Genomic DNA, 23,801 nt, shown 5'->3' on the forward strand with positions numbered 1-23,801 from the left:
AGAAGTGGGAGGGTCAAGGGGACCAACAATGTCGATGCCCACCCTCTCAAAAGGAACTCCCACTACTGGGAGACGCACCAAGGGTGCCACATTCTTGGCTCCACTCTTGCCAGAGGTTTGGCAAGTGTGACAGCTCCTACAGAATTTTCCAACTTCTGAACCCATGTTAGGCCAGTAGAAGTATAAAGAGAGCCTTTCCTTGGTCTTTTTTAAACTCAAATGACCAGCCAAAGGTATCTCATGGGCCAACTGTAGGAACTGGAGTCTGTTTTCTAGTGGCGCTACAAGTCTTTTGCAGTCTCTCAGTCGGTACACTGTAGAAGAGGCCATCTTCCCAGTGCAACCTATGCTTCCCAGGCTCTTGCCCATCCAGCTGAGAAGCTGCCTGTAGACGAAGACCTTCAAGAGTAGGACACTCTCTTTGTCCTCTGCTGAAGTCTGCCCTGTTAGGTCCAGCTTCTGCCAGTAAAGACTGCAGCTCAGGATGGTCAACATGGTCCAGATCTGCAACTAAAGTCATGTCGTCTTCCAGATCGGACTCTTCAGAGACTGGATCAACCACACAGGGCTGTACCTCACACTCAGCCTAAGCAGGTGGAGGAGTCAAAGGTGTGACTTTGGACAATCTTGGGGATGTCCTTGTTGGTAGCCCAGGGGTGCTATCTGTTTATTTCTTGGAGTTATTGGGTTTCCCCTTTTCCTCTTTCTTTTCTGAAATAGCAGTGAGCAATTCCTGTGGACTGGGGGTGATAGATTCCTCTATCTCTTCCCCTGGTGAGCCTCTCAAGGTCCTCTCCCTTGCAGGCCTAGTGAGCTCCCATTTCCTTTTACTGGGAGGCCTGGGGGTACTGGACACAACTCCAGAGTTTTCAGGTCATTAACCAACAGGACTATCCCAGGCACTTCACTCTGCACACAAACAGGTATTTTGACAGTCATATCATTACACTGGATGAGAGCTGGTAACTGGGGAAGCATTTGCACAGGGCCTCCAGCTAACTTTGTTAGGTGTTTGGGTGCCTTAGAAACATCCTCCACCTTGAAAAATATTTCATCAACCACAGTTATGCTGGCTCCAGTGTCTCTGATGGCAGGGGTCTCCTGGCCATTCACAAGAACACTATCTTTATAATACTCTTTAGTATTATCTGGGATGGAATTATAGACATCTAAATTCTGTTGTTCCCACAAACCCAGGGACACTAAAGAAACACTGGCTGAGACTCTCATGGGTTCATCAGCCAGTAGGTGAAAGTTTCCACTTGCCATAGGTACTTTTTCTTCTGGAAACAGTGTGGACCCCTGAAGGTTTAACCTTACATCTGGGATCCCCTTTCACATGGTCAGTTGACCCACAAACATAAAATTTCCCAAATGTTTTGATGAATGGGTGTTTGTTCTGACCTCCATCTGGTTTGGGTCCAGATGGTACACTAGCCTGATACGGTTTCCCTTGTGGTTTACCCTTATGTTGCTGTTTGGTGCCCTCTTTTGGATTGGAGGTATTAGAATTCTCCTTGTCATCTTTCTTTGGCTGATTTCCCTCATCCTTCTTCTGAGTTGCCCCAGAATCCTTGTGAGTAGCCCTGTTGGCAACCCACAATACAGCAGTCTTAGCTAACTTCTTTGGATCTATCTCCTTAGAATCAGCCAAGTGCTGTCTGAGCTCAGGAGAGCAGGCATCATACATTGAATACAACATCACAAGATTTCTCATAACTTCATAAGTGTTAACTCTGTAACCCTTAACCCAACCATCTAGGTTTTTCAAACATTCACATACTCGGTTAGCCCAAGGGGTACCATCATGCTTTTTGAGGTCCTAAACCTCTTAAGGTACTGGGGAGGGATCTTCCCAAATCTAGCAATTAAAGCTAGCTTCACACACTCATAATCTATCCTATCCACGTCCCCAACTCCATCACAACATCAGATGCAACAGTGGGTAGCCTAAAGAAGAGTCAAGGAAGCAACTGATTCCCTGTAATGTCTTGAATCCCATGGTTATATTCAGACATTGCCAACCAATCCAAAATATCAAGCTTAGCCTCATACATACCTACACTTTCTTTAGGCATACGGGGTCTCTTAGGACTGGACGACCTAGAAGACACAGGGAGAGAAGCATTTTCAACAGACAACTTGTTTCATTTCTAAGGCATTGTTCAACTCCATTTCTCTGAGCTTAAGTTCTTGATGCTTTTGTTCAGTTTGAGCATTAATACGTTTGAATTCCAATTCAAGCCTCATCTTTTCTAGAGAAATGAATTCAGGACTGAGTGTAGGACCTGTAGGGGTCCCAGTGGACAAAGGTAGAGGTTGCTGAGCAGGTAGAGGAGCAGTAAGGCCTACATTGTGAGACACATCTGCCTCATCTAACTCATCCATAATAACTGACACATTATCATCCTCATCATTCTTCACATTTGCTGGTGGGTTACGTATTTCAGACCCACTTTCCAGACTTTGTTTCGCTAACAACCTTTCAATTAATTTTGACTTTTTGCCTTTAACAGAGAGATTCCTTTCTCCACACAGATTTTGCAGATAATCAACAGTGTAACTGTGGAGGGTCTCCTGACTATAGCTTTCCATATCAGACAAATAGCTTTTTAGTGATGTTTAGCCTAGTGGTTAGTTGATCCAAGGTAATAGCAGCACTCTACGTGTAATCACTATAGTTGATCCTCACCGCTGTACACCAGTGTTAGGCAGAATCATATGCAGTACCCTTTGGGAACACCACACACAATTAAGACTACAAGGGACAGTACAAATTCACCTTTGGTATAAGCCTGTACTACACAGTAAAGTGGTAGCGATGGGTGAGCAGCCAGACTTATCTCAAGAGTAAAGTGAGAAGTATCAGAAGTTAGACAAAGGACAGCAATTAATATGGTTCAAATAAACACTGACTCAAGGTTTCTGAGTAAAGGAATATACATTTATTTACACAATCATTTGTAAAACAGTTCACTAAGTAAAGAAGCAGAAAATCACACTCTTAATATACTACACAACGTCCAATGAATTCTGGACAAGTTAAGCTCAAAATGAAGTGTGAGCAAAATGGCACCCCAGCAATGTAAAAGGGGGGAAAAGACAAGGTTATACAAAACTAATCAGCACCAACAAGTAAGTAGGCAGGGCAATCTAGAAAAGGCGTTCTACAATGAGGATTCAAATCAACAGGCCTGGGACAATGTTAATGGGTCAGAGTCTTTGCAGAGGATCACACAGTTCAGAGTAGTTTGCGGTTAAGTCTTTGCCAAGAGTTCGAAACGAAGTTGGTCGGAAGAAAAGTTAGTTAAATGAGTAGAGAAGGACAAGCCCTCGGATTGGTGAAAGATTTAAAACACTTTCACTGCGGTCGGACGGAATAGACAACCGAATTTGAACAGTACCTTAGATGAAGAAGAAGGCTGTAGCTGAGGCAGACGTTCCTGGAAGATCCTGCAGGCTCAGGGTTCCTGAAGCGACTGTCGGACTGACACAAAGAAGGAAGACTCTAGGGTCCTGCACTGCCCAGGGAAGAAACCAGCAGCAGTGCAAAGCAACAAATAAAGGGTACGCTCCTTAAAGCCCAAACAGGGTCCGGTCATCCTGGCTATTGGTTCACTGCAGCTGTGCACAGCAAATTCGATCAGGGTAGGGAGGCCTTGCTTGGTGTGTGGCGAACTGTTTGGTCCCACCAGCACAAAGGAAGAAGATTCCTTGCAGATCTTCTCTGTCGTCGAAGTTCGGAGATTCGCTGTGCAGGGAGTCTCAAACCCCTCCCTCACATCCTGTCCCTCTCAGACATTCAGGCGCCTAAGGAGGGCTCCTGTGCAGAAGCCCGCCAAAGGACGGCGAACAAAGGAACCAAACCTGGTTTGGCGCACAGAGTAAAACACGAGAAAGGCCTTTACAAAAATAAATGGTGAATAAACCCAGCCAGAACCAAATAAAAGTAAATGGGGTCCAGCGGGTTAAAGTTCAAGGCTACAAACTTAGCCTAAAACAGTACAAAGGCTATTTTCATAGACCGCGGTAGCTTTGTACACTCCTTTGGTTAACATTTGGAGAACCTTGAAAACATGTAGTAAGTTTATAAAGGTAACTAGCCTCTTGCGCTTAGAGCATCCCATTTGTTAGGCAGAAACCTGTGCAGTTCCCTTAGGGACCACTGCAAAAGATTTAGGACTACAGGTGGTTGGCAGTAAACCCACTGGTAGCAGTCTGCACCACCCAGATTTACCTGGTAGCTGTGGCTGAGCAGTCAGACTTCCCTCAAGACGAGTTAGGCAGTATATAGAGTATACACAATAGGTACAGAGACACAGTAGCACAAGCAAACACTGACCAGAGCTTTGGTGTAAAAGTATATAATTATATGTTTAAAGACACACTTGTAAATTACACTAGCACAAAAAGAGGTAAGTAAATTCAACACACAGTCACTATATATATATACAACCCTGATTACTTATTAGACAAGTCTTGATGAGAAACACCACTTATTTTCAGACAGAGGTGAGCGCTTAATATAAGATGGCACTCTAATAAGTTATAGAAAAAGGGAGGGAAAAGGCAGAGTTATGAAAGCATACAATTTCAATACTTTTCAAAGAACCACAGTGAGGTAGGTTAGGCAAAGTCTACTGGAGAGCAAGGAAGTTCAAAGGCCAGGCCCACTCTTAGAGAGAGCAAGCGAAATGTGTCCAGGATCACACAGTGGGGTTATGGCTAAAGACTCTTTGTAGATAGTTCACAAAAGATTGAGATCAAGTCAGGAAAAGTTAGTTAACAGGCCCCAGGCTAACCCAGGTTAGAAAGCGAAGATTTACTGTCACCCCGAACGATCAGTCGCAAGGGAAGCCAGGTGGGACACAGTACCTGAAATGGGAAGAATGCTCCAGTGGGGGCAGTTGTTCCTGGCAGCGGGTGCAAATCGGTGTTTCGTCCAGAGGTAGAGGAGGTCTTGACGTGGAGGAAAGATGAAGGTCGTTGCACTGCCAGGGAAGAAACCAGCCGCTGAGTTTTCCGGTTACAAGGTACTACCTTTTTCTTCGTGGTAGTGGTACACCGTGGTATTCCGGTTGCTGGGGTGCTTGGAACAGACAAGGCGGCCACGAGATGGTCCAGGAAGGCGAAAAGACGGGCAAACTGGTTATCCCCACCAGTCAAAGGAAGAAGACTCTCCGTTCTGGAGGTCTCCTCTGTCGTCAGAAAAAGTGGTGAGACGGTTCAGCAGGGCTCCACCGGTGGTGTCGTCGTTGCAGGTCGGCTCGGCTTCTCCCTCCTCGGATTCTTTAGGTCGTGTGGTGACTTCTGAAGTTCCAGTCCCCAAAGCCCTGCTTTTATGCAGAAAACCCCCTTTCATTCAGCCTAGCTGTCACTCAAACATGCTAAGTGGTGAGCCGGGCGGCTCACCACTTGGGCCAATCACACAAGAGTGCGACTTGAGTTGCCGAGGCAACTCAGTCCAGGGTTCCTAAACCTCCTCCCACACACCCTGTGGTACCCAGACAGAGTGGCACCACTTTTGGAGGCTTCTGTGGAGAAGCCCCCAAAAAGTGGAACAAAGGGCTCGACTTGGGTTGGAGTCACAGAAGCGAACACAAACGCCATTTTGGAACCAAGTTTTGGCAAAAAATACCAACCGGTGTATTTATAATAATTTAATAAACCGGCGGTATGTTCGAGGCTATTTTAAAAGTGGTAGCCTTGAACAATGGGAAAATTCGATAGGAACATATTCTCAGTCGAATATAAAATGTAGTATCCACTGCCACCAGCCAAAACTCGGTCGGGGGGGACTGGACAGTGCCCCCTCGAACAACAGACCCCGGGGCAATCGAATTGCCCTGACCAGTACGTCCACAATATGATGGTTTGTACTGGTTCTATTCACAATTTGAGACTAGTAAAGCCAATGGTGACTTTACATGCCCTGGGAGACAGTAGTCAGTCCCAGGGTATGAAGTCTATGTTTGGGGGTCGCTACGACAGCCCTGGATTACTGCACGAGGGTGCTGTGTAACCCACATATCAAAAACACATGAAGCCCTATGGGGTAAAGGACCCCATAGCCCATAGAACACATACAAAGTCAAAGGAACACCTCAAATCATGTCTAAGAGTGGGAGAAAAAGAGTCTCACTCTTAGCAGGAGAAAAAAAATAAACCCCAAAAATCCAGCAAAGCTGCTGGGGTACTCACTAGGTTTGGGAAATTAGCCTTTACAGAGAATTCTCCTAGTTTCCAGTAGTCTGTCTGATCCAACTAGAAGATGTTCTAGGACAAGCAGTCGATTGCACTTGGTTTGACCCGTGGAAAGCCTGTCCATAATGCCCAGAATAAACTACAAAAGGTAGCTAGCTGGCTTTGCTTCCCCACAGAAGATCGGACACAGAGACATCATAGAGAAGCTCCACCTGAGCTGAAGGTATATATAAGTGCAGCACTTCGGTGGACATCTTGTGTAGGCACGGCTATCGATCCACGCACTCTAGAATGCAGCTATGACTATGACAAATTCGTTCTAGCTGATCACATAACCTTTTTCACACTGAAAATCCAGACTTGCCTCTGCCCATAGAATACAGCGACAACCTACGACAAATGAGTGTCTAGCTGGGTACATACCGAGTCTCCTGCACTTGTATTCTACCGTGGCCTCCCTCAGCACTTGCCCACGTGCCTGACCCCTTGGCCTGCTTGCTGGAGCCTAGCCAGCCTACCTAATTCATAATCCTGGCCAAAATCACGGCTGCATATTAGAACCTTCCCCATACCTGGACTTCGGGCCCTGGGGGCATTCCTACCACAAAGCAGGTTGAGGCCATAAAAATGGGAAATGGCACTTTATACATGACTAGTATAATACAATACAATTTTCTTTTTTAAAGAAACATTTTTGTAAAGTAAAAATAAACCCCAAAGCTCCATAAATTGCACAATCCCATGCTCCCCCAGCCAATCCAGGACGCTGTTACCTGTCGAGAACTCTGTGATGTCCTAGTGAAATTCCATGAAATGTCATAGCTTTTATGTGAAAGACACACGTCACATGTGCCAGTAGCGCGTGCAATCGAGTTCACCTGATCAATTATTATGCCTTGTTTAATGAAATGTCTGTCCCTTTTTCATGCCTAGAAAATACTGCCTAGAGTTATAAAACCGCAGGATATTTAAGAAAATGTACTTCCTAATCTTTCCTATTTTCTTCAGTGCGTTCAACACTAAAATTGGAGTTCAAACTGTACAACACATGTTTAGGCCATTAGTGTCTTTAACGTGTTTACTTTTCTTTCTTGCTACTTTTCTCCTCTGCGTTCTCTCTCTCCCTCCCCTGCTGACCTTCCTGTCTGCTGCGCCGACTGGTTGCCTGGCTACCCTCAGAGTCTCACTGGGTACCCGGCTCCTCTTGACGGGTCTCCCCCGCGCTGCCTCTGGGCCTGGTGCACACTAGCGGCTATAACTGTAACCTCTACAGTCCCCCGTCTCCCTGCACTCACCCAGAGCGGCGCTCTCCTGGCTGCACTTCCTCAGAGCAATGCTGCCCCGATTAAACTTCCCCTTCACCCTTAAACTCCCCCGTTCCCTTCCCTGCACTTTCTGTACCGCACGTGCACGATCTGAATGACACAGGGCCTAGTAAGACCATTTGTCCTCCCTCCGCACCCTCCCCCCCCTGTCTTGCCGCGCATAGAAACACATGTGTAGAGGCACGTTATAATTTACTTATCATATCCTACTGTAAAATGTGTTTTGGTTCAGGTGCTGATAAAACGTCACAAAGTTTCAGGAAAAGATGAAGCTATAAACACCAAACCTGTGCATCCCCTATATATATATATTGACCCTCCCAACATCCTTTCTGGGACCAAACATATACTTGCCTCCTTCCACCATCACTTCAGACAGGTTTTTAGTTTTTTTGATTTTGGTGCCACTCTCATCTTAATTTTAAAATAACTACTGCACTAACGTCCACCAAACCAAGACAGAATTGCAAAACACTGCTTTCAAACACTTTCAAAGGGACTTTGGCAAAACTCCCTCCAGTAGTATGGCCTTGGGTGTCACAAACGTGTCTCATTCTCCCAATGGGAGCGTCAATTCAGAAATGATTTGAACCGCTGGAAAAATGTACACAAACCTAACCAGTTGTGTTTGCCCCTGAGCCAAACCCATTGTTTGGGCAATGTCATACTTGTGCATGAAGTGGGGCTGGAAGTATTCGCCTTGGGATGTTTGCAGCAGTGACTGGTCCATGGGCAATACTGGAGAGCAGAGGTAGTTGAGGGGTGAAGTGGCTTTACAAGAGCCTCGCTGTACTGAAGGAGGGGGCACCGGGCGGTCGAGGGTAGGAGTAGGGGCATAAACCAGAGCCAGGGACTCGAGGACATAACACATTGTTAACATCGACAGAGAGTGGTCCCAGGGCAGAATCCAGGAGAGGGGGCATGGGCGTCTTCCTTTCGTGCAGGAGGGGTTCCATTCAAGAGATGGCTTTAATGGCGGGGAGGGTGTGGGGGGCAATGGTAGGTTGTGGAAAGCGGAGGCGCAGAGACTTCAAGAGGGAGAGTACAGTGAGATGCATTCAATGAGTTACTGGGGGAAGACCATGGCTGAATGTATAGATGAGAGGCAGAAATGTAAACAGAGTGAGTTTCCCGAGCGACGTGTTCTGAGGTTATTATGCTCCTGGGTCCCCCGTGAACAGGCCCAGCCCTCCCGTACCTCAAGAAAGACGAGGACACAGGTCTGCTCTTACGGGTTCCCGGCGCTCTCTGCACGCTGCGGGCTGCCCCTTTATTCACAGCGCATGCGCGACGGCGAACATTGACGTCATGTCGTGCACACACATGTGACTCTGTCACAGAACACATCCTGCGTGGTGACGGGAGGTAGAGGTGGGGGAGGAGCGAGGTGGGGGAGGAGCGAGGCATCCAGCGTGGTGACGAGAGGTAGAGGTGGGGGAGGAGCGAGGCATCCAGCGTGGTGACGGGAGGTAGAGGTGGGGGAGGAGCGAGGTGGGGGAGGAGCGAGGCATCCAGCGTGGTGACGAGAGGTAGAGGTGGGGGAGGAGCGAGGTGGGGGAGGAGCGAGGCATCCAGCGTGGTGACGAGAGGTAGAGGTGGGGGAGGAGCGAGGCATCCAGCGTGGTGACGGGAGGTAGAGGTGGGGGAGGAACGAGGTGGGGGAGGAGCGAGGCATCCAGCGTGGTGACGAGAGGTAGAGGTGGGGGAGGAGCGAGGCATCCAGCGTGGTGACGGGAGGTAGAGGTGGGGGAGGAGCGAGGCATCCAGCGTGGTGACGGGAGGAAGAGGTGGGGGAGGAGCGAGGCATCCAGCGTGGTGACGGGAGGTAGAGGTGGGGGAGGAGCGAGGTGGGGGAGGAGCGAGGCATCCAGCGTGGTGACAGGAGGTAGAGGTGGGGGAGGAGCGAGGCATCCAGCGTGGTGACGGGAGGTAGAGGTGGGGGAGGAGCGAGGCATCGAGCGTGGTGACGGGAGGAAGAGGTGGGGGAGGAGCGAGGCATCCAGCGTGGTGACGGGAGGTAGAGGTGGACGAGGAGCGAGGCATCCAGCGTGGTGACGGGAGGTAGAGGTGGGGGAGGAGCGAGGTGGGGGAGGAGCGAGGCATCCAGCGTGGTGACGAGAGGTAGAGGTGGGGGAGGAGCGAGGCATCCAGCGTGGTGACGGCAGGAAGAGGTGGGGGAGGAGCGAGGCATCCAGCGTGGTGACGGGAGGTAGAGGTGGGGGAGGAGCGAGGTGGGGGAGGAGCGAGGCATCCAGCGTGGTGACGAGATGTAGAGGTGGGGGAGGAGCGAGGTGGGGGAGGAGCGAGGCATCCAGCGTGGTGACGGGAGGTAGAGGTGGGGGAGGAGCGAGGCATCCAGCGTGGTGACGGGAGGTAGAGGTGGGGGAGGAGCGAGGCATCCAGCGTGGTGACGGGAGGAAGAGGTGGGGGAGGAGCGAGGCATCCAGCGTGGTGACGGGAGGTAGAGGTGGACGAGGAGCGAGGCATCCAGCGTGGTGACGGGAGGTAGAGGTGGGGGAGGAGCGAGGTGGGGGAGGAGCGAGGCATCCAGCGTGGTGACGAGAGGTAGAGGTGGGGGAGGAGCGAGGCATCCAGCGTGGTGACGGGAGGAAGAGGTGGGGGAGGAGCGAGGCATCCAGCGTGGTGACGGGAGGAAGAGGTGGGGGAGGAGCGAGGCATCCAGCGTGGTGACGGGAGGTAGAGATGGGCGAGGAGCGAGGCATCCAGTGTGGTGACGGGAGGTAGAGGTGGGGGAGGAGCGAGGCATCCAGCGTGGTGACGGGAGGAAGAGGTGGGCGAGGAACGAGGCATCCAGCGTGGTGACGGGAGGTAGAGGTGGGCGAGGAGCGAGGCATCCAGTGTATTGACGGGAGGTAGAGGTGGGGGAGGAGTGAGGCATCCAGCGTGGTGACGGGAGGTAGACGTGGGGGAGGAGCGAGGCATCCAGCGTGGTGACGGGAGGAAGAGGTGGGCGAGGAACGAGGCATCCAGCGTGGTGACGGGAGGTAGAGGTGGGCGAGGAGCGAGGCATCCAGTGTGGTGACAGGAGGTAGAGGTGGGGGAGGAGCGAGGCATCCAGCGTGGTGACGGGAGGTAGAGGTGGGGGAGGAGCGAGGCATCCAGCGTGGTGACGGGAGGAAGAGGTGGGCGAGGAACGAGGCATCCAGCGTGGTGACAGGAGGTAGAGGTGGGCGAGGAGCGAGGCATCCAGCGTGGTGATGGGAGGTAGAGGTGGGGGAGGAGCGAGGCATCCAGCACGGTGACGGGAGGTAGAGGTGGGGGAGGAGCGAGGCATCCAGCGTGGTGACGGAAGGTAGAGGTGGGGGAGGAGCGAGGCATCCAGCGTGGTAACAGGAGGTAGAGGTGGGGGAGGAGCGAGGCATCCAGCATGGTGACGGGAGGTAGACGTGGGAGATGAGCGAGGCATCCAGCGTGGTGACGGGAGGTGGAGGTGGGGGAGGAACGAGGCATCCAGCGTGGTGACGGGAGGTAGAGGTGGGGGAGGAGCGAGGCATCCAGCGTGGTGATGGGAGGTAGAGGTGGGGGAGGAGCGAGGCATCCAGCGTGGTGATGGGAGGTAGAGGTAGGCGTGGAGCGAGGCATCCATCGTGGTGACGGGAGGTAGAGGTGGGCGATGAGCGAGGCATCCAGCGTGGTGACGGGAGGTAGAGGTGGGGGAGGAGCGAGGCATCCAGCGTGGTGATGGGAGGTAGAGGTGGGGGAGGAGCAAGGCATCCAGCGTGGTGACGGGAGGAAGAGGTAGGCGAGGAGCGAGGCATCCATCGTGGTGACGGGAGGTAGAGGTGGGCGATGAGCGAGGCATCCAGCGTGGTGACGGGAGGTAGAGGTGGGGGAGGAGCGAGGCATCCTGCGTGGTGACGGGAGGAAGAGGTGGGCGAGGAGCGAGGCATCCAGCGTGGTGATGGGAGGTAGAGGTGGGGGAGGAGCGAGGCATCCAGCGTGGTGACGGGAGGTAGAGGTGGAGGAGGAGCGAGGCATCCAGCATCGTGGCGGGAGGTAGAGGTGGGGGAGGAGCGAGGCATCCAGCGTGGTGACGGGAGGTAGAGGTGGGGGAGGAGCGAGGCATCCAGCGTGGTGACGGGAGGAAGAGGTGGGCGAGGATCGAGGCATCCAGCATGATCACGGGAGGTAGAGGAGGGGGAGGAGCGAGGCATCCAGCGTGGTGACGGGATGTAGAGGTGGGGGAGGAGCAAGGCATCCAGCGTCGTGACGGGAGGTAGAGGTGGGGGAGGAGTGAGGCATCCAGCGTGGTGACGGGGGTAGAGGTGGGGGAGGAGCGAGGCATCCAGCCTGGTGACGGGGGTAGAGGTGGGGGAGGAGCGAGGCATCCAGCGTGGTGACGGGAGGTAGAGGAGGAGCGAGGCATCCAGCGTGGTGACAGGAGGTAGAGGTGGGGGAGGAATAGGATCTGGGGAGGTTGAAAGGGGGGCAGGAGTCCATTTTCCTGGGAACAGGAGCCGAGATTTGTGTTTAGAGGTTTGGGCTTAAAGCGGAAAGCAGAGCAGGAGGTTGTGGGATTTTCGAAGTGAAGTGCTCATCGTCGCATATAGAGAGTTCTTATCAGAAGAGGGCTGGACATGGGGTCAGAGGCATAACAGCTAGTACCTTTGAGCACCTTGTCAACAGCAGGGACCCCCTTCTTGGGTATCTTGAGGAATTTCATAAACTGTGCAACAAGGTCCGCAGTTGGAATTCCTGTGAAAAAAGTGTTAAGAAACAAATCAGATTTTTATTTTAAAAATGAACAAATAGAGCACACAAAACAAAACAATGCACCTGATCAGATTTCTGATAAGGGGGTGGGTCTCCTTGACAACAATGAAGTCATCGGCATTGCCGCGCCCTCTTGTGCTAAAGGGTTGAATGGTGGACACACAGCGTGTCTAGTGGTCCCCTGTATAGGCACAGCATAGGAATTGCGGGCTCTATGCCAGCTCTTCTACCATGCCCATTCCAACCTGCTCCTGGCACCCGCTGTGCAATCATGGTACAGGCTGGGATCATTCAGACTGTATGCACGAGGTTCTGACCAACCTCCTGCCCTGAACTCTCCCCCTCGCTGGGATAATGCAGAGTGTATGCACGAGGCTCTCGTGATTGCCTCATGATTGCCTCAGTTAATAGGAAGGCCTCCCTCATTCCTCTGATCATTGCCTAGGGAAAGGTAAGGCCTCCCTTCTTCCTCTGATCATTGCCTAGGGAAAGGGAAGGCTGCTCTGCTTCCTCTGATCAAGGTCTATGGTTAGTGAAATGCCCCATCCTTGCACTGCTCCTTGCCTGGGGAAAGGGAAGGCCGCTCTACTTCCTCTGATCAAGGTCTATGGTAAGGGAAAGGCGTGCCTCCTTGCACTGATCATTGCCTAGGGAAAGGTAAGGCCTCCTTCCTTCCTCTGATCATTGCCTGGGGAAAGGGAAGGCACCTCTACTTCCTCTGATCATGGTCTTTGGTAAGGGGAAAGCCCCCTCCTTGCACTGATCCTTGCCTAGGGAAAGGGAAGTCATCTCTACTTCCTCTGATCATGGTCTATGGTAAGGGGAAGGCCCCCTCCTTGCACTGATCATTGCCTGGGGAAAGGGAAGGCCGCTCTACTTCCTCTGATCAATTTCTATGGTAAGGGAAAGTCTAAGGTAAGGGTAAAACCTGCCTCCTGGTACTGATCATTGTCTTAGTCTGAAACCAATGCCTATGGAAAGGGAAGGCCACTCTACTTCCTCTGATCAAGGTCTATGGTAAGGGGAAGGCTCCCTACTTGCACTGATCATTGCCTGGGGAAAGGGAAGGCCGCTCTACTTCCTCTGATTCAGTCCCATGGTTAGGGGAAGGCCCCATCGTTGCACTGATCATTGCCTTGGGAAAGGGAAGGCATCTCTACTTCCTTTGATCAATTTCTATGGTAAGGGAAAGTCTAAGGTAAGGGTAAAACCTGCCTCCTGGTACTGATCATTGTCTTAGTCTGAAACCATTGCCTATGGAAAGGGGAAGGCCCCCTCCTTGCACTTATCCCTGCCTGAGAAAGGGTAGGCCTCTCGACTTCCTCTGATCACAGTCTATGGTAAGGGGAGGGCCCCCTCCTTGCACTGATCATTGTCTGGGGAAAGGGAAGGCCTCTCTACTCCCTCTGATCAAGGTCTATGGTAAGGGAAAGTCTAAGGTAAGGGTAAAACCTGCCTCCTGGTACTGATCATTGTCTTAGTCTGAAACCATTGCCTATGGAAAGGGGAAGGCCCCCTCCTTGCACTGATTATTGCCTGAGAAAGGGAAGGCCTCTCGACTTCCTCTGATCACAGTCTATGGTAAGGGGAAGGCCCCCCCCTTGCACTGATCATTGTCTGGGGAAAGGGAAGGCCTCTTTACTTCCTCTGATCAAGGTCTATGGTAAGGGGAAGTCCCCCTCCTTGCACTGATCATTGCCCGGGGAAAGGGAAGGCCTCTCTGATTCCTCAGATCAAGGTCTATGGTAAGGGGAGGGCCCCCTACTTACACTGATCATTGCCTGGGGAAAGGGAAGGCTGCTCTACTTTCTCTGATCAAGGTCTATGGTAAGGGGAAGTCCCCCTCCTTGCACTGATCATTGCCTGGGGAAAGGGAAGGTCTCTCTGATTCCTCAGATCAAGGTCTATGGTAAGGGGAGGGCCCCCTCCTTGCACTGATCCTTGCCTAGGGAGAGGGAAGACCTCCCTCTTTCTCTGATCATTGCATATGAAAAAGAGGACGGCTTCTCACCTTCATCCTATGAATGCCATCACCTCTTTGGAAGGTGACTTTGAACTGTCAGCCATATGCAGTGGAGTGGAGGGGAAGCACTCCAGCCCTCTGCTAAGATGCAATCAAAATGACCTTTTAAGGACGTGTCCCTGATGCCCCAAGACCCAGGATGTCACATGGGGCAGAGAGAGGCATTTACAAAGCTCCATCTAAGATGGCAGCCAAGTTCCTCCAGTGTTGCCGCCCATGCCCTTTCTTCTGGAGAACAAAGGGTCAATAGCAGTCGTCCTGCTCACCCCCTGATCTGAGGCTACTGTTGAGAGGTGTCTGGCTCAGCCTGACCCTTGGAAGACTGCCCTCGTGTGAGGGAGAGGTTGCTGTCTCACTTGAGACTGGGTGCGGCCGGCCCACATGCTACCATTCTGGGAGGAGAGGAATGCTTTCAAGTGGATGCCACCTTCCTCTGATCAGCCAATGGATGCCAGGGAAGGAACCATGGCATATCACAATGCTCTCCTTTAGTAGAATATTGTGTTTTTATGTGTATCAATTCGGCGTCCATATAGAAGGGCGATAGGACTGTGCAGCCAGATGTGCGAGGACTTTGAACAGCCAATGGAAGCCAACACAGCTGATAAGGTGAATGTACTGCCTCATCCCGAGTCTGGCGGTAACCCTTAAATGGGGAGGTAACGCTATTACCGCCCCATTTAAGGGTCCGCCAAATCACGGGCTTGTTGGGGCCAAATCCGTCGCGATTTTGCCAGCGGTAATAGCACCGAACATTCCCCATTGGGCCCAATGGGGAATGGGAAATTCCCAAATGGGCCCAATGGGGAATGAGGATTTACCGTTCCACCAAACCCGTGATCTGGTGCTAATAGCCCCGGGGGGTTTAGCGCCCAACTCGTGATGAGGCCAAGGTGCCAGCATTTGTATGATATTAGACTTACTTCATAGTGCCAAATGAGCTCTTAAAGGAAAAGGCGCTAGACAGTTACTGCATCTTTACTTTGAAAGAAACATTTTTCTTTTATGTCTAAAATGTGGCATTTCACCTTTCTTTTGCTGATTTGCTTGCTGCTCACAGGAGAAGGTACATGTATACACGGCGTGAATGGGAGTCATTGGGCCTCATTACGAGTTTGGCGGTAACCATGCCGCTACTGGCGGCTGCTGACGAAATCGCGTCTGGGTCTGGGTCCTCGGAATAAGGACTTACCGGGACATTCCGTGTTCGGAAGGCCCGGTAATTCCTCCCTCCAAAGACCCGGACACGGTCCTTCCCCATTCCCATTTCAGCCCCCATAGGGCTCAATGGGAATGGGAGAGGGAGCAAACAACGGGCCATTACGAGATGGCCTGTAGAGTGAACTACGACTACAGGCGTGCTTACCGTGTCCCGCGAGGGGAACTCGTAATGCGGCGGTACAGACATGACGGAGATGACGTATAGTCACAGAGCATATATGGAAAGTGTGTCCTTTTAGCAGAGCACTCTTTCATGCACAGAAAAAAGCAGCAGGAATGAACATGAAGTCTTGCAGAGATGACGCCTTTCTGAGGCTACCTCGGATCTTTGTTTACTAGATTCCAAGATTAAATCACACAAGATCCAATCTCCAGGAGCGAGATGAACTGCCCCAGATCCCACCTCACGCAACATAGAGCATAATGATAAGGAAAGTGAGGCTGTTACTCTCACAGAGTCAGCTGCGTTCTCTGGGAGCTAAGGGGGTGGGGGGTGTCTCGAAATGATGGCACCACAGGAGGACAGCGACTGGCCGGGGAGGTGTACATGGCTGCCTCTCTGTATTGACATTGCCGCCGTATGGGCCTCCAGCAGGAGCCGAGGGACTTAAACCAAATGACGCAGGAACTTTCCTCACAGGAGATCACAGAATCAACAAAGGAATGTGCTTAACATACAATTATATAATTTGACAAATAGGTTTTCGATCCGCACGTGCCCCGACATACAGTATTATTTTAGACGTCATAGTGCTTTCTGTGACAGACAGGGGTCGGTGGCAGTCGCAGCGCTTTGTAGGCCTCTCCGCAGTTACTTACGGTTCATGGAAGTGAGGTTGGTCATGCAGAACTGCTCCTCATCTTTGCAGGTGGTGACAGTTAAGCACTTGGCAGCTTTCAGCTGCCCCAGGCAGGTATAGCAGTCCAAGGAGTACACTGAAAGAAGAAGCACAGGGGTTACAAGCTGAGGGCACCCGTGCCGCCTGCACTCACCTGCCTCATTAGGAGGATTCCACCTGCACTCACCTGCCACATTAGGAGGTTTCCACCTGCACTCACCTGCCTCATTAGGAGGATTCCACCTGCACTCACCTGCCTCATTAGGAGGATTCCACCTGCACTCACCTGCCTCATTAGGAGGTGTCCACCTGCACTCACCTGCCTCATTAGGAGGATTCCACCTGCACTCACCTGCCTCATTAGGAGGTGTCCACCTGCACTCACCTGCCTCATTAGGAGGGTTTTAACCCCTTAGGTAAAGAGTGAGGAACAAGTAATCCCTGGTGGGGATTTCAGTCTAAAGGAGGATGTACTTTTGGGAAGGTCCTAAGAACCAACAGAGGGAAAGGGTAAAGTGAGAGAGGATGAAGGCCCATGGAATGTGTGAAGAACAGAGAGGCCCTCTAAGGCATGGAACAGAAGCACCTATATGCGCTCCCTGACTGAACTACCACTCCCAGAATTCAGAGACCATGCCCATCCCCTTTCCAACTCCTCCAATCACTGCTCAGTCTGTTCCACTACACACCACCACTCTATCTCTTTTCTTGCTGCTCCTGAGATAAAGTCACCTCACCTACCATAAACACTTCTGCAATATTTATTTAAGTATAGAGCACAGGGGGAGGCTGCTTGCCGTAGGGTGGGGGGTTGCTGCCACATAGCACAGTAGCGCTTCGAGCGCTCGGCATAGAGAGGCACCACTTCATTTCCGTGTTCTTACCCCACCTAACCCCCCCTCTCGTCCCTCCCACTTTTCCCCCTCCCTTTCCTGACGGTTTTGATTCCTTCCTTCGTTTCTCGTATTGCGACATATACAGCGTGCGTGACGTGCAGACAGCGAGCCCGGCCCAATGTCGGGTTAGAGTAAAGGACCCATCATTGGGTTAGAGTAAAGGACCCAACCTCACTTTAGAGTAAAAGACCCATCATCGAGTCAGCTCAGTGATAGAGGAAGGACTTACCTTACCACAGGCAGTCCATTAATTGCAGTCCTAAGTGCTCCTACAGTGCCAATAGCCCTCATTAGAAGTTTGGTGGTCCAGAATAAGGTAGGTATGTAATACGTTAAAAAGATTTTTACCATTTACAAAGAGAAATACAATTTTTAATACAGATTACAAAAATAAAACCCTATTAAAAACAGGAGTTGCTGGAAAGATAAATGATGTACATTTATAACCATACATAATGATAACAATTGAATTAAAATATCCTTCCCAAGCGCTTAAAAGCCAGTGACAAAACATTTGCACAAATTGTTCACAAAACATGATTTGGTACAAGACAGAAATAAAGTTGCTGGTAGCCACGTACGGCACCCTTTCCGGACCACCAAACTATAAGTATGCCGGTAGGGGCACTGAACTGCCAGGAGTTCAGGCCCCTATCGGCATGTTTTTCACTGAAGCACTGCCACAGTCACTGCCAGTGCTTCAGGTTTACAATTCCCATAGAGTCCTATGGTACACAATGGGAATAGGAAGTAACCGTACCACTGCCGCCTTTGATATCCTGATAGCACCGGGATGTCAGGCGGCAGTAATAGTCTTAAGGGGTTGCTGGTAACTTGCCACCTACCAGCGGGTTTTACAGGCAACCTTGTGATGAGGCCTATATATGTCCACAGAAAAGTAAAACAAGGCAACCAGACTGTTTTTCAGGCTAAGAACGCTGTTGGATCTGCAGAGGGGCAATCTAACCCAGTTATTTTTATTAATGATACAATGGCTCCTGCATGTGAGCACACTATTGGATTTTAAGTTGGCACTGTGTATTATCTCGTGCTCTCGTGATGGTGTTCTTGTAAGGAGCGTTGGGCCAGCAGCACTAGAGCACAAGATGGTTAGAAAGAGAATGGAAGAGCAAGAGAAGAGGACAGAGGCAGTGTCGTGATCTCCTAATAAAGCATGTCTTGAACTGCCCAGCCCTCCAGTCCGGTTTTTAACCAAACCCCACACTGGCGATGAGCTCCTACTTCCTGTCCCCACAGAGATCGCTACACTCTGAGCCCAGAGCGGTCTGCTGTGTCCGGGGCTCCAAGCCACGAGAGTCCACACCACGACCCTGACCATCCTGCGTCTCCCGGCACTGGGAAACCATGAGTACGTTGCCCTTCATTCATTGGCACCTGGGAATGTCGGGGAGGCAAAGGGGCATGTGAGCGCAAGCACTGTCGCTACATGCTAGCGAGAAGGAGATCCTTACATGCTATGGCGCGTGTCTGGCCACCTCCAGCAGAGCAGCATTTTGTTGCCGAGCAATGCCAACAGGCACACTGTGTCCGCGGCAGACACAGAAAGTGCATCACATCCAGTTGAACATCCCATTCAGAATCTCACAAGCTGCTTTATAGGCAAATGCCCTGGAACAAAATAAAGAACCACAGAGCAACTGCAACTGAGTGTCGTACTCATCCTGTGGGCAGCGACAAACACAGTGGAATCCATACCTTATACCATGGCCACCCCAACTGTGCAGCAGGACGATGTGTCAACAAACGGATGCGCTACAACCATGCCAAGCCAGACACTGACACTACAACATGTGGAGCCACCACCCAGATTCTTGTCACTCCCTGGGACACCCTTAATACCTTTGGCAAGACCGAAAAAGAATCTCCTTACATTACTGGACGCCTCCAATAGACAGTTGTTCACTGCAGTGAAAAAGAAAGTCATTCTACTTAACTGCTTGGGGTTGAATGCGTAAGAAGTCAGCAGACACTTTCCCCCAATAACACTTCCGACCGGTGCTCCACCCATGTGCCCTTTAGAGGAACTGCTACGGAAGCTTGATTTGTATTATTTGCTGAAAGTGAAAGTGCCCACCAAAAGACACAAATACTACAAGAGGGAACAGCTGCCAGGAGAGACTGTTGAACAGTACATAGCAGTGCTGAGAACCATAGCAACAGCCTACAAGTTTGGAGCATTTCAGAATGAGGTGATCAAGGATCAACTTATGGTCCACACTAATAACCCACGTGTACGAGACCGGCTATGGCTTGGCATGGAACCCGCAATGGATGAAGTCCTAATTCTGGCGAAGGGAGTGGAGCAATCCACGATATGGAGTGACATCCTGGGGAAGGAAAAGATACAAACACAAGCAGCCCAATGTTTTGCGCTTAACACTGCTAGTAGGCCAGAGAGACAGATGTCCTTGAGAAACCCTAACAGGGACAAAGAGAAGAGAGCGAACTTCAATAGAGGGTCAAACAAACACTGTCTAAGAGGCGGCAATGCAGGCCAAACTCTGGAATTCATAACTGTACGGCATGGGGTAAGAAATGCACATCATGTGGACAATGAAACTACTTTGCAGGCTTGTTCGCATCACAAACATCCACATACAGATGGAGAGACATGAAGGACCGATGTTGCTACCATTAAAGAGTTGGGCCAGATACCATTGGATGAAGAAGCAAGCAAATACAATACTCACATTCAAAGGGTAGGATGATGAACCGTGACCTCCGAGACCCATCCTAGAAATACAATTATCCGGACACATGGTCTGGGCCGTTATGTACAGTCATCCCAAGAGAACGGCACACACAAGCACTACAATCAAGTGTGACAAATCTGACTCCAATCACCTTTACACCAACTGTGTACTCTGGCCATCACATCCAACTAATAGGATATTTTCAAGCTGAGATGAGATACAAAGATAGATCAACAATAGGAATTGTATACGTGTCAGAAAAGGGACCACCCAGAGTCGAGAGAAGGATAAACAAGAACTGCTCGAGAAGTTAACAAAGAAGTTTCCCACAGTATTCATAGAAGGAATATGGACCGTGAATTATTTCAAACATTTAATTATTCTCAAAGAAGGTGCGTAGTCTGTTAAACATCAAGTAAGAATGGTACTCTTTTGGTTACAAAACCAGTTGAAACAATGAATCGCAGACATGCTAGAGAGGGGTGTCATAGCAGAAGTCGAAGGCACAGAATGGTTGGCGCCCATTGTACTGGCACTCAAGCCTGGTGGAGAGACGCAAGTGTGCGTGGATCTAAGAAGCCTCAACAGAAACATCCAGGTAGATGTACACCCGCTACCCAACATTTGAAAATAGTCAGCAGTATCAAAGGAGCAAAGTATTTTCTGACATTAGACCTGCGCTCAGCATATCATCAGGTTGAACGTACATAAGATTGAAATGACCTAACAGTATTGATAAACCCTTTTGGTGCATACAAGTTTCTAAGGATGCCCTTTGGTCTGGCATCAGCCATTGACGTCTTTCAGTGCCTGATGGAAAACTGTTTGGACACATGGAAGGTGTGGTTACTTTTCAAGATGATCTAGTGGTGTATAACAATTCCAAGGAGAAACAAATGTTTCTGGAAATCATGAAAAAATATGGACTTACATTGAAAGTGAATAAATGCAGATTGTTCGTGGAAGAAGTCGACTGTTTAGGGCACACTCTATCTTCACAAGGAATCAAACCAGAAACAACACTGATGAAAGCTATTGATGAGGGTCCATCTCTGATGAGAAAAGAGGACTTAACGATATAACTGGGGTTATGTGAATTTTAAGCCAAGTTTGAACAGAACTTTGCAACAGTGGTAGAGCTGATGAGGCGCATAAACAAGAAGAGTGTCTGTTTTTGTTGGGGAAAAGAGGAACAGCGGGTGTTGGAATTGGTGAAACAACTCATTGTTGAGGCCCCAACACTGAGACGTTTCGATACAAAGGACAGAACAGTTATAACTGTAGATGCCAGCAATAAAGGATTTGAGACCGTGTTAGCTCAACTTCATGATGAGAGAGAAAACACAGTGGTCTTGGCCTCGAGGGTACTTAAACAGGTAGAAGTGCATTCTTCGGTGATTGAAAGGGAATCACTTAAAAGTCTAATGGCAATACAACATTTTAAACAATACGTACTTATGAGGATCATCGGTTATACTCAACACTGATCAAAAAACCTTGATTCAAGTGTTATTTGCTGCATGTACGACTAAAATGGCCCAGAGATGAATTAGACTTTTGGCAGACCCCATAATAGAAGAGGAAACAGGACTCAGGGCTGGTCGGGGGGGCATAATCTTCCTCAATACCTTGAATTTAGAAAAACCAGCATGGAAGACAGAGGTGATCTGATCTTTGCTGAGGCCGCAAGGAAGAGGTTTAACCCCAGGCTCTAAACTGATACAGCAGGAGAGGAACAGAGCCTCAGAGAGGTTTGTCAGCAGTCAACACCCCAGGAGTAACTGAGGCTGGGAGAACCAACCACAAGAAGCTCAGTTGTATCCCCATTCAATTTTAACCAGTTTGTAGTCATCCATTCCCCAATAGAATCATCAGGTTGACAGTTAAGCAACTTGGCGGGTGGGTCCGTCCCCAGGGAGTAGAGATGGAAAAGAACCTGCGTTTCATCGGCATAAGTTTAAAAATGAACCTGGAAATCTCTGAATCCACAGCAAAATGTAAGAATATTAACAACTTCTTCATCAAAAAAGAAAATCAGACACGTCATCAAAGCATACAGGTCAAAGGACCCATGTTCATGATCTCACCTGCTGTGACACACCATGGATAATCTTCACATCCCTCAACTATAAGGACCTTGCCTATACTCTCATTTCACTAAACCTACCTCACGTATGGAAAACATTCTTCCCTCTGCCAACATTTCAACCATTCCCAGGATTCGATCGTATCCGTCTCCTCAAAATAGTCAATGCCTCCCTCGATCAGGCCTCTTCCCTATCGCACAAGAGTAAACCATCAACTACTCCAAAACCCAATTTACATCCAGATGATCTTGGTGACTATCGGCCAACAACTAGCTTTCCAGTTGCTAACCAACTCCATGATTGGATTTCCAAACAAGGTCTGCTCCGAAAGTATCAATCTGAAATTAGAGCCAGCTGCAAAACAGAAACTGCTACATACTGGGCACAGGAAATACTATACAAATCACAGGTAAAGATGACTTCTGCTTCTTAGTCCTCAGAAGCCTCTCTGACACATTTGACACGGTCGATCACCTCTCATGCAAAGTCCTCATCTGTTTTGCCTCCTGTTTCTCAGACAGATACCAAGCTATCCAGATGGGTAAGCTACGATCCGAGCTTTGATCAGTCACCTGTGAAGTCCCAAAACAGTCAATACTCTCCACAGTGATCTTCAGTGTCTATATGGAACCCCCTGGGTGGCTTCTCAAATGACCCAACATCTCACTAGACCATGACACTCACTTATACCGCAAAGTGAATTGTACTCAGACTTTCACACATCCTAGGACATGCCGGTCCATCATCTGAGGTTGGATGACAAGCTCCTACTTAAAAACCCAATCGCATCAAAACACAATTTGTCCTGTTGAGCCCTTCATCTAGACAGGAAGCCATCCAAAGGTGGCTGTAAGACATAGGCCGTGATGCATACACTCGTCAGCTGATCCCATGAGCCATATCACTTAGATTTGTTATTGACAGCAACCTCTCCTTCCTGCAACATATCAACAACAATCCCAAACTGCCCTGTGTCAAATAGCACTCCCCCAGAAGAATAAACCTTTCCTTCCAACTGAAGACTTCATAGCTATAGTTCTGGCCTGGTAATCTCACATCTCAATGAAGGGAAGACCCTCCTCACTACTGTTCCAGCTTCATATCTCCCCCCCCCCCCAAGGACATTCAAGATGCTGCTGCCCACCTCGTGAGAAATGTGATCACAGCACCCACCTCTTAAGAGAATTATAGTGGCTACCCATCACAGTCAGAATATGCTTGTAAATTGTCGGCATCCGGCATAAAGCAACTGCCACCCAAACTCAAGACACCCCAAACTAAACATGCGGGCTCAAGTGTGGCACGCTCCTCCGCGAGACAAACCCTTGCGAGGCTTGTGACTAAATTGGCAAGCAAAAAGAAAACCAGGAAACAGGCCATCCCTTGCTCTGCCGCCGCTTAGGGGAACACCATCCTGGTGGCAGTCTGGATGCTGTAACAGTCCCGCAGTTCATGAAGGATTTCACAGCCCTGCTCTTCAGGGAATGCTTAGTGGGTACTTCAGAATTGCTACTCCTGGCTATAGGATAGGCAACCTAATATTAACCCCAAATGACGGATCCAGCACTCTGAAGCTTCCTAGCTAAATGTGCACTATATAAACGCAAACAAAATTATAAAAATACAAATAATACAGGCTCTATTAAGATTAATGGTTTGTCACAGTAAATTCGTTATTTTAGAAATATTCGGATGCTTTAAGACCAGGGACGTCATTTAGGGGTTGCCTGGGGTTGCAATTGCTACCACTGTTGTCTC

General features: G+C 49.7%; 1 protein-coding gene across 2 annotated transcripts in view; it reads right to left on the reverse strand.

Moving 5' to 3' along the window:
• Nucleotides 1-23,801, reverse strand: part of LOC138551146 (ly6/PLAUR domain-containing protein 2-like) — an 87,030-nt gene that overhangs the window by 61,383 nt on the left and 1,846 nt on the right. Inside the window, exons 2-4 of one of the 2 annotated variants that reach the window (XM_069642465.1) lie at nucleotides 16,327-16,443; nucleotides 12,156-12,245; nucleotides 2,060-2,103 (exon numbers count right to left, since the gene is read on the reverse strand). In XM_069642465.1, coding sequence (XP_069498566.1) covers nucleotides 2,060-2,103; nucleotides 12,156-12,245; nucleotides 16,327-16,443 — 251 coding nt within the window. The remainder of the gene's footprint in view (nucleotides 1-2,059; nucleotides 2,104-12,155; nucleotides 12,246-16,326; nucleotides 16,444-23,801) is intronic. The other variant, XM_069642464.1, reaches the window with a different exon arrangement.

Source organism: Ambystoma mexicanum, chromosome 1q (assembly GCF_040938575.1).
Source record: "Ambystoma mexicanum isolate Mex_15411 chromosome 1q, UKY_AmexF1_1, whole genome shotgun sequence".
Lineage (NCBI taxonomy): Eukaryota > Metazoa > Chordata > Amphibia > Caudata > Ambystomatidae > Ambystoma > Ambystoma mexicanum.